The sequence below is a fragment of the Corylus avellana genome, chromosome 1 (assembly GCF_965113065.1).
Source record: "Corylus avellana chromosome 1, dhCorAvel1.hap1.2, whole genome shotgun sequence".
Taxonomy (NCBI): domain Eukaryota; kingdom Viridiplantae; phylum Streptophyta; class Magnoliopsida; order Fagales; family Betulaceae; genus Corylus; species Corylus avellana.
Genome location: NC_142490.1, coordinates 3,603,177 through 3,613,902, shown reverse-complemented (window position 1 = coordinate 3,613,902; position 10,726 = coordinate 3,603,177). Strand labels below are relative to the sequence as shown.

The 10,726-nt window shown below is 34.4% G+C and overlaps 1 protein-coding gene across 2 annotated transcripts; it reads right to left on the bottom strand.

Moving 5' to 3' along the window:
- Window positions 1-438: 438 nt before the first annotated feature.
- On the bottom strand, window positions 439-10,121 carry LOC132172882 (Metallopeptidase M24 family protein). 2 transcript variants are annotated; one of them, XM_059584444.2, is made up of 14 exons: window positions 9,828-10,114; window positions 8,922-8,996; window positions 8,487-8,750; window positions 8,022-8,114; window positions 7,406-7,612; window positions 6,557-6,660; window positions 6,294-6,360; window positions 4,802-4,909; window positions 4,260-4,352; window positions 3,714-3,804; window positions 3,400-3,470; window positions 2,239-2,294; window positions 1,432-1,492; window positions 439-924 (listed from the first exon to the last, which is right to left on the bottom strand). In XM_059584444.2, exons 1-14 carry the CDS (start codon window positions 9,873-9,875, stop codon window positions 811-813), a joined length of 1,452 nt encoding a protein of 483 aa, XP_059440427.1. In that variant the 5' UTR covers window positions 9,876-10,114; the 3' UTR covers window positions 439-810. The 2 variants fall into 2 exon arrangements, with proteins under 2 accessions (XP_059440427.1, XP_059440428.1); XM_059584445.2 differs by lacking the exon at window positions 439-924 and having other exon boundaries at window positions 3,405-3,470; window positions 9,828-10,121.
- Between the last annotated feature and the right edge of the window lie 605 nt (window positions 10,122-10,726).

The window sequence follows — 10,726 nt, the reverse complement described above, 5'->3', positions numbered from 1 at the left end:
GAATCGCCTTTTTAAATAAATAGACAACTTGCCCACCTCCATGACATAACCCAAACCTACTAACTGTCTCCTTTACTGGACCATGACATTCACATGATTGAATGGAAGTAAACCCAGATCTCTTTTAATTTTCAAGACCAAACCATTTGTCGGCCACACAATTTATGAGTTTTATTATTATTATTATTATTATTTTTTTTCAAAGTGGGGAATGAGAGATTACAAGAACATAAAAAATAAAGGAGAAAATGCTAACAGTAAAGGAGCTGGGTCAAATAAATGACCCGGCCCATTGAGAGAATTGGGACTACCAGAAAAGGTGAAAAAAGTAGATAGAGTTCCGTAAACAGAACAATCCGGAACAATCGGTTCCTTCACCGTCCTAGCTTTAACAGTTCAAGTAACAGCTAATAATAATATAAACTATATGAAATGATCAGCACTTCAAAATAAGCTTCTTTTACTGCAAAATTTCTTACTGATTATCTATACCTACAATGGATAAATGTAAAAAACTGTACAGACCCTGAAGAAAACAAAGGAGTGACATTCTACCACTAGCCTTTTTTTTTTCACCCTCTATGAGAGCAATATAACAAAATGGCAATGATTAAAATAGTTCAAAACTTTGCTACACAAGAATAAGGTTGCATGTTAAACCCAACTGATGCACAATTTGTGCAGGAAATTGCTCCCAGGATGATCAGTCGCTCCTCGCTTCCGAAATAAATCCAATTTGTTGGAGAAAGCCTTAAATTGATTTTCTCTGCTAATAAACCAGTCTTGACTCTTCAATTTATAATGGGATTATCAACTGGATGCAGCTCTGATCTTGTTAGGGCTCTCCATCCCGATTCCATGGCAGAAGTTATTTAGCAAGGATTCAATGTGTTTAACTTCTTTCGGCATTGACCCAGTGAGGACCTGATTTAAAAAATAGTGTGCATTTTAATACGTATCCAAACTTTATCAAATAATGTAAATCATCAATCAATACTCAATCAGCTCTTCTTTTATTTAGACAAAGATACAAATAGGTGGCACATTTCTGGACTAATGGAAGAGAAAAATCCAAGCCAGAAACGTGTCGATGCCTTTGTAATGATGTCTCTGTAAATTAATATATCAACTTGATCAAGCTACAAGCTAAAATGCTAGGAAATTATGGTTCTTATTAGTGATAGCTGTTATTAACACCACCACCTTTCTCTAATTTTAACCGTTAAACCAAAATAATACGGAAAAAAAAAATTAATTCAATACCATTATCAATGCATTACATAAAATTTTACAACTATCAAGAGTGTCTTGTGCATAAAGAACACTTTTTTCTTCTTTTAAATTGTATTGCTCACAAGGATTGAAATACCAAATCTTCTCATGCAGTCAGTAAACAATAACAATTAATTTGAATTTAAATCTAATTTATACCTCATAACCAGTTTCTGTAATGAGGACCTCATCCTCAATCCTTATCCCAATGCCTTGATACCTGCATAATACATTCGAAGTCCTCAGCATATGGATAGTACCTAAATTTTATTAGAACATCTAATCCCAAGAAGCTACAAGCATATGGTTTAATGTTATTACATTTCAAATGAAGGGAAGAATTTGGAACTTAACTATAACATGTCATGAAAAAAGATAAGAGAGCTAACTGCAATGATAATAAAAGCAACTAATAGAATAAATGACATACACAAATCAAGAATAATAATAAATAATCTACAGAGCAAGTTCGGGGGAAAGTTATCGAAGTCCAAGATTCCAAATTATGAGGGAACAGGAAATTAGTCAAAAAAACTAACTTGAAAATTACTAAACCATACATGACATATTAGCTTATATACACAGTAAAGTAGACAATTACTATTCATCAAAAAAAGAAAAATGAAAAAAATGTAGACACTCAATTACTAATGTGTTAGAGAGTAACAAGAAGGCTGAGAAATTAATCTGGGTACTCTTGTATCAGGGCGTCCCCACTCAATTCGCTATAGGGGCATCACCCGCACATCACTAGAGAAAAGTGCAAAAGAAACATAAGATGTTCTAGCAGTCAGTAACTTCCATAATGAAAATTCTGCGGTGAGTTAAAAGCCCTTTAAATTTGCACTGCTTGAGCAAGCAAGAGGATAATTATAAACTGTGCTAAAGACCAAGCTCATAACAAGTCTCAATACATAAGATCACGAAGTTAGATATAACATTTATGTCAGGAAGTTCAACAAGTACCTCTCTGGACCATTGAAAAAAGATGGGATGTAGATTCCTGGTTCAATTGTTATCACCTATCCATTTGCACAAAAAGGGGGTCAAAATTGTAGTAAACAAATCAAAGTAGTTAAGCTAAAAGAAATGCAAGTTGACACGTACACCCAGCAAAGTGGCAGTTGGATGCTTATCATACTCACAAGGGGGAAAACATTCACTTGGGTACAATAATACGTCTTATTGGCAGGCTTTTGTATTCCATTCACGTGTTATGAGATGTAATTTTTAACATATTGAATACCATTTATTTCTCATTGTTTCCAGAAGACAAAGACTGGCTTTTGTATTCAATTCACGTGTTATGAGATATAATTTATAACATACTGAATACCATTTATTTCTCATTGTTTCCAGAAGACAAATACACCTCGGGAAATGGAGGGCTGCAGAACCCTATAAATTTGATATTGTTAAATCTACTATTTTAAACAGGTTGGACTGCAGAAATGAAGCTAAAATTTGTGTAAGCGAGTAAAACCCAGAAAAGTAGCTAGGAAATTCATGATAATTCTCTCTAGATACCAATACTAAGAGCATTCACATTGAGCTCTTTAAAATTTCTCTAAATTTGACTCTAAAAATACTTTAGTTGATTTAGCTAGCCACTTTATAAAATCACTAAACATCAAACTCTCTAATTATTTCTCTACTTTAACTAAATATTCTATTTTATTAATGAAACCAACATATAGACTCTTTGTATTAAAAATCTATTTTAATTGAGGGGAAAGAAAAAGAAATATGAAAATGAAAGAACATTAAAAAATAAATAACTTTTACTTTTGAACTCTTTACATTTAAGTACTTTTGAATCTTTACATTTAGAGAGCATTACGGACAAGAGTTAAATTTAATATTGAGTAGAGAATTTGTTAAATGGGGTATTTTGTAAAAAAATTTTTCTTAAAAAAAAAAAAAAAATAGAAATAGAGAGTACAATGTGAATGCTCTAACAAAATCTTCTTGATCCCCTAGAAAATAAAAAAAAATTAAACACCCACCCCAGCCCAAAAAGGATATGCTAACATTATCTTATCGTCATTAGCAACAACGAAATGCTAAATGGTACAGTATCTCAAGGTATCAAAAGTCGAATTGTTGTTCAATCAGGAGGCAACTTACAACACCTGGCTCCAAAGGCCGGTTATAGCTGATCTTAGAACAATCATGCACATCCATTCCCAGATAGTGACCTGGACAACAAAATAAATTAAAAATAATAATAATAATTTGACTAATTACATAAGCAATTTAGTACTTGTTATCTTGTTAATTAATCAATTTTAAATTTGACAAAGTAACACATTTGGAATACTATGGACTGAGCATCAAAGAGTAATTGTTATCACAAGGCTATCACTTTTCTTGCCTAATATTTGCCAAAAACTAAAATAATAAAATGACAGGAATATACGACAAGGGACGCATATAGAAACCTATAGAAGTTGGGTTCAGCTGGTGGTAGGAACTGCTTCCCTCATTTTTCAAAATTCCAATCTCCTTGAGTCCTTTTCGTAGCATTTCAACCTATGCAAGTACAGTTTTACAAGGATAAGATCATTAAAGTTAAACATAATTTAAGCTTAAAGCAGCTTCCAAGCAACCAAAATGGCAAATATATACTTCCACAAGGAGAAGGCCCAACAGGTAATCTCCATGTCAGTGAAATATAGTGATGACTGTAACCATTAACATGATACTTTTCCTGACAATTTAAAATTATTTTATACATCAGATGGTTGTGAATTTTGAATTACTACACAATACAGGTGCCTTTGTAGCAAATAATATCATGAAGTTAGTCAAATAAACAAAGATGTAGATAAAACACAATGAAACAAATGCAAAGAGATTCCATCTCATAGATGAAATGCTATTCTTTACTTTTTTATCCTTTTTCTTATAAGCTCTTATGGATGGAATTTTATTCTTTTCTAAATACAGCTGATGCAAAGGAAAGCCAGAGGATCACAAGATCATACTGAATAATTGTGAATTTGCTGTATGGTAGCACCAGGTTTGCAAAGCTTCAGGCATTCCTTGTTCGTTTGTAGTATAAGATAATAAAGCTCTTCCTGAAATAAACACATTGCCAGGTATAAGAGGATGTAAGAAGACAATATTATGATAACAAAAGTCAGTTATAAAAAAAAGTATTGTGATAACAAAGTTGATATGCTACAGAAAAACCCCAAGAAAATAAGCTGGCAGAAATGATTACTTCGATATAGGGGTTGGGGGGGGGGGGATGTTGTGGAAGAAGCATAAGCAATAACAATTGTTTCCGAGAATGGTAGTTATGAGAATACATGTAAACCTTGATTTCAAGAATTGTTTAGTAATAATCATTGACTAGGAAAACACATGAAACGAACTTTACAACAACATTACTTAATATTTTTGAATTTTAAGGACAAGATGGGGCAAGTATATCCTATCAAGCTTGTGTTATATATCAGATGGTGAAAATAGCTTCAACAAAGCATACTAGACAGAATAGAAACAAAATTCCATTGGCACATACTTGAGCAGAAGAGAAGCTACCACAGGGTGGCCAGGTGCGAGTAAGATCACTAACATAACCCTGCAATTCACACCCAACATCCATCAAAACAAGCTCCCCATCTTTGATCTGCAAAATAAATTTAAACAATTACAATCCTGGACTGTCCACGTACAGTAAAAAGTAGGGAAAAAATTACAATTTACCTCCCTGTGATATACCCTACCTACATTTTACCTTTTTCAATTTTAAAAAGTAACACTAAACCTCCCTCTACTTTGGAGTAAATTTAAACTGTCAGTTTTTCCATCCACACAAACAGAAATGTGAACGTAACTTGTAGGTGAGTTAATTAACCAATAAAATAAAAGCACTTCACTATCAGTGTCTGCTGTCACATAGTATTTTTCCTCTCTTCCTCATCCTTAATTTTACTGGAAAAGCCAAAAAAAAAAAAAACTCAGAAACTCTCACGAGACAAAAAGGAAATATGATTTAATCTCAAAATTTTCAATACGTGGAATAAGAATTTCCAGATCTGATTCTCTGATTATTAATCTCATCTAGTTCCCCTCCATCTAGCTCCACTGCACTATGGCCACTCATGTGCATATTCAAAGAACCCACACGAACAAACATTGCCATCCACCGTGGCTAACACCAACCAAACCCATGGCCTAAAATTCAAATTTGCAACCAACATATCAATCATCACCACATAACCATCAATATGCATCACCACCTAATCACCATAAAACCATTGGTAAACCCATTATCATCAATCTTTCATCCCATCACCATCCCAAAATCCAAGCCACTGCCCAAAACTAATGAACATAACGCAACCCTAATTAAACCCTCCATACAACGTTCTTGTGCTATCAACCTCCATTCACAAACCCACTTCACCAAAACCCCATTTAAGGGTTGTGGAAGATTCCTACAAGCAAAGTGAAAATTGGAAAAGGAATCATCTTTAATAATATTCATTTAGTGCAGAAGTTGTATTGAAGAAAACTCAATAACTAAAACAAGAGAAATGATCTAAAACATATCTATTGTTTAGTATTTTATGATTTTGTGAATTGATGAAGGAGAAAACTTACAAAAGGAGGATTTGAATGTGCCGAGGTGATCAGTGTAGAGGACAGAAGAATAAATGACTGTTACTAATAGCATCCTTAATGCCAAATTCTTCACCATCATCTTTTCCCTAAACTAATAAAGCCCAAGTCATTTCATATTAGGGGTAGAGAGAGAGAGAGAGAGAATATGGGTGGTGTAAAAAAAGTGACATGGATTTTTATGATCGACTCTCAAGCCATGTGCAAATCACTTGAATATTTTCCATTAGTTGGATTCAAAAGCTAACCATTTCAATTTAGTCCAAAACATAAAGATATTTAGTGTCGTTTCTCATAAGTGAGTGAAGTAAAATGTAATAAGGGAACACCAAAAGGAGATAAATTGTAAATTATCTGAAAAATTGAATTGCTTTCATTAATGGCCTTACCTGCTGATCGTTTCGAGAATAATGTATAACACTAGCATTAGGTCCACCACCAACCACAGGGTTGAATCTGGTAAGAGATTTCAAAAATTAGTAAAACATTGGCAAGGAGTTTGCATAAAATAATATTGAACACCCATAATTTAATCCAGTCATGTTTGACACCCCGGCAAACAATTTTAAGTATAAAAGTGGAACATATAAACTGGTTAAAAACTAAATCATTCTTTTAGATCCAATTCCCCAGAAAGGGGGAAAAAACTTACGCCATTCTCTGAGCACCTCTCATTCTGCATTCATATTCAAACTTAGCTGATAGTACACCTTCAAAAGGATATGTCTTTGAATGAAACATTGTCTGCAGAAGAGCCTGCCCAAGACCAAAATACTTATTACATGTGCTGGGAATAATCCAATAAACATTACCAAAATTCATGTTCTACAAAGACATAGCATCGGTGTGAAGTGCTGTGACTACCATAATCAGGTGAAGAAATATATTTCACTGTGAAAGCAAGGCTAGCATGATAGGACCTCCCCCACCCCCCTTTTTACTTTTGTGTAAATGAACTGGGCAATGAGCAAGACCGAAGGAAATATAATGGACCTCCATCCCTCTCAAAATTAAAGTTTCTCGACTCCAAATGTTTTATTTGATATTCAAATAACTAGGCATTGAACCAACTGACTGTGTTGGGAATGTCATCCTTTTTTGTTGTCCAACCATATCCAAGGCCATAAACCAGGCTAACTAATTGTAGAAGCAAACAGTGCAACTTCTTCTTAGAAATAGTTGCAAACCAAATGATTGGTCAATCCTTTTCAGGGTGAAAACCAACTTGTGGGGTTGAGTGATTGAACTCTATTTATGTCATGACAAAATCAATTCATTTCCAACAAGTAATAACTACTATAGTATGACAATGTGATCCTGTAGATATCATGTCATGTTGCCATCTGTCATGCAATCTCATAGAAGCTTTACTAAATATTTCACTAATAACTGTCATGTAATATAAACAGTATAGCAGGTCCCTTCAATCAAAGAAGAAATGTGCCTAGAAACTGCTTATTTGCAAAGTCCATAATTGGCAATAGCGTAGACTTGGAAGTACCTGGCAAGCAACTGATGCAGATTCCCTCATCAACTTAAGCTCTGCTGGTGATTTTTTCCAACGTAACTCATGGGTTAAACTAGACAGATTTTCCACTATGCCATTTTTAGCTGCCTTCTGAAAGGGTTCCAGATGCATATATGTTGGCATGGCTGTCTGCTCATTGTGGAACAATTTGGAGGATCTCCTTATTATTTCTGGAAGAATCTGCAGTCAATAAAAATAAGTGTTACCATTGTGTGAATAACAAAAGCTTAGTAAATAGATCATGTCAACTTCTGATTGAACACTAGGGTAGAACCCACGGTTCAATTAACTAAAATATCAATTGATACGGTACTTTTCTTGCGACACCAGTTGTCAGAGTTTGGTATGAATGAATGTTGATCAAATGTCACACTTGTTTATCTAAATTAGGTTAATTGTTTCAGATCGATTATATGGTGATTCCAGCATGATGCAATTACCATGGATCCATAGATAAAAGAGGAACTGGGTTAGGAACTTACCATGCCAAAAAATTACACTATTAATGCTTATAACCAGAAAATATGGAATCTCTATGTCCAAAATGCAATTCTCTGATTTTAAGCATCAACAAAAGTGGTCAATTTACCTCAGGTAATTTTCTAATTGAATATGCTTTATCAGCCTTGAACGTCCTCAACGCTGCATCAACTCCTGCAATTTCCCCTTGCCAAATAACATCCTATTAAATAACAAAGAAAACAAGTTAGTCACCATTTGAATTAATGCGCTATCCATGTAGGACATACAATAGCCACAATTCAAAAGATAAGTACACATGCAGATTAATGTAACTAGCTTGCCCAACGACAGCTTTCTCAGCCTTGCAGCATGTATAGTAGTAGTGACATCATGAGTCATATACGCAAATTTGGGTATACATAAAAAAATTACCATAAAAAATGAAGCAATAAATAGATGTTTGGTTATTAATCTAATTACAGCCCCAGATTGCATTTCTAGAGAACCAAAAAAACCAAAGATATGTGATGCCATTTCTGTAACAGAACTTGGTAATGCGAGAAAAAATTCCATTAAACAAGATTGGACATACATAAGGATCTGCTTCTGGCATGAACATGCATAAACCACACTCATGACCTAAAACCGCCACACTTCCAGGTTGTTGGCAACCAGTAATATACAAATAATCAGCATCTTGCCGAAATGTGTAAGGCACAACATCTGTCATCATCTTTACAGGGGCAGCCGCAATGATAGCCACACTCTTTTCTGGGAGAAGATCCAACAATTTTTTTCTCCTTGATATGTATTCCTCAGTAGTTATTCCAGGAGTGATCTCCCCTTCTCTGAGTAACTGAAAAGGGAACAAAATTAAGTCCAAATTTATTAAGGAAAATTAGAATTAGTACTGATATATAAGGCAAAATCACTATCCTACACAAGAAGGTGGCCACAGAGACATGCCTAGAATGTTCAATTTGCTAGTGCACACAAATTAATAGACATAGATGTTAAGTAGGAGAACCTGCGGATGAGATGCAGGAGTTGGCTGCCCAATATCAACAACCTTCTTTGTACAATATGTACGATAACCTGTAACCTGCAAAGTCAACTCATAGAACATCAAAGTTAGACTATACCTATGAAGATTAATGAACTAGCAATTTTTTTTTCACAACAGAAAAAACTTAGACCTATAACGTGAATTTCTATACCACCTGCCCAATAAAATTGAACGAACATTTCTACACCAGTGAGGAGGTATTATGAAAATTTGAAGAGGGGAAAATCCTCGATGTCTTCATGTCAAAAAAAGAAACTAAAAGAGAAAAGGCAATGCCGCAATAGAATACTAGAATCCACGAGCATCAGAAACTAGATGAAAAGTGAACCACAAACTACAATTGACATAAGGTGAAAAAACAAACAGAGAGCGAGAAAAGAGTAGTTTGTCCTATCACTATAATATTCAGGAATATCTCACACCAATTAGAGAGTAGATGATTGGCACTTTTATTCTCACATACAAGAATAGCACGATGCTCGAGTAAATGGCCTATTGAGTAGTACCCATGTGATATTCCGATCCAAATATTAGAAAAACCAGAAGCAAAAAAAAACCCAGAATTGTAAAATTGGGACAAAAAAAAAGAAGGGAAATTCTTGTTACCAAACCCCAAAAGAATTGATATAAAATTCCCCTCGATAAATCTTCATGAACAACCATCAAATTTTAGACAAAAGTTAAATATGAGTTCACGGAAAAGCAACCAACTTTAAGAATATTAGAAGCTTCAGTTCAATACAAATAGGACAATTATACACCCATTGGACTATCTGAGCAATGCCCACTTCATAATTCAACCCAAAAATTATAAACCCGATTACATACATGTATTCGAACGGACATTAGTGTTTTCAAAGTACATACCTGTTTGAATGAGATTCTCGGCAGCAGTTTTCTTACTAGAATCTGCATTTTGTTGCTTGTTGCTTAGACAGAGATACTGTCTGAACAAACCACCAAACTTGGTGTCACTGAGATTTTCAGTTTAGGGTTTAAGGGTTCGAAAAATTTCTGACTTAACGGGCTGCGGGATGGTGGGGAATTTGAAGTCCAAACTGCGGTGACTAGTATAGTATTATTATTCATGCGACGCGCGCACAGACATGCATAACTGCTACAAACGACTTGTCGTACATCTCTACGGGCTACTTCAACGACATGCACACAGGCTGCCTGGCTCAAACGAGATGCGTATCCAGAATATTGATGGCGCCTAGCAAAGGGCAATCTTTAGTAAGAGGTTAAAATGCTAGCAACTTGCTGGTACATGTCAATATATATATATATGATCGGAGATTGTAAAATAATTAAGGGTATTTAAGTAAATTTAGTTTCTAAACTAAGGGCATTTTTGTAATTTATGTTAAAAATGAGCATGCAACGTTTAATGATTGAAAGTTAAAAGGATTAAATACAACATGTGGTGAACTTTTTAAATAGATTTAACGATTGATAGTTGAAGGGATTAAATGTAACATGCGGTGATCTTACTAGCTAACGTAACTCCAATCACATTCCAACAAGTGTCAACAATTTATAAAAAAGTCATAGATCTAACATTATTCTTGATAAAGGATTGTTAACGAGCTTGACAATTTTATTTCATCAGGTTGCTTCCTGATTAGGTTTTAGAATAGTAGGCATTTTGTTGCAATTGTGGAATTATAGGCATATACAATGCTCATAGTAAAGCGCTTGCTCATTAGTGTTGTTTGGGCAATATTATAGACTTTGTTAATAGACTTTGTTAGTGGCGTAACTGA

Excerpts from the sequence above, each read along its gene's own strand:
- LOC132172882 (XM_059584444.2), bottom strand. The coding sequence starts at position 9,875 with ATGCAGATTCTAGTAAGAAAACTGCTGCCGAGAATCTCATTCAAACAG. Across the intron at positions 8,115-8,486 it reads TGCCAGAAGCAGATCCTTAT|GATGTTATTTGGCAAGGGGA; the intron begins GTATGTCCAATC and ends GTTATTTAATAG. Across the intron at positions 3,471-3,713 it reads GCTGAACCCAACTTCTATAG|GTCACTATCTGGGAATGGAT; the intron begins GTTTCTATATGC and ends TTTGTTGTCCAG.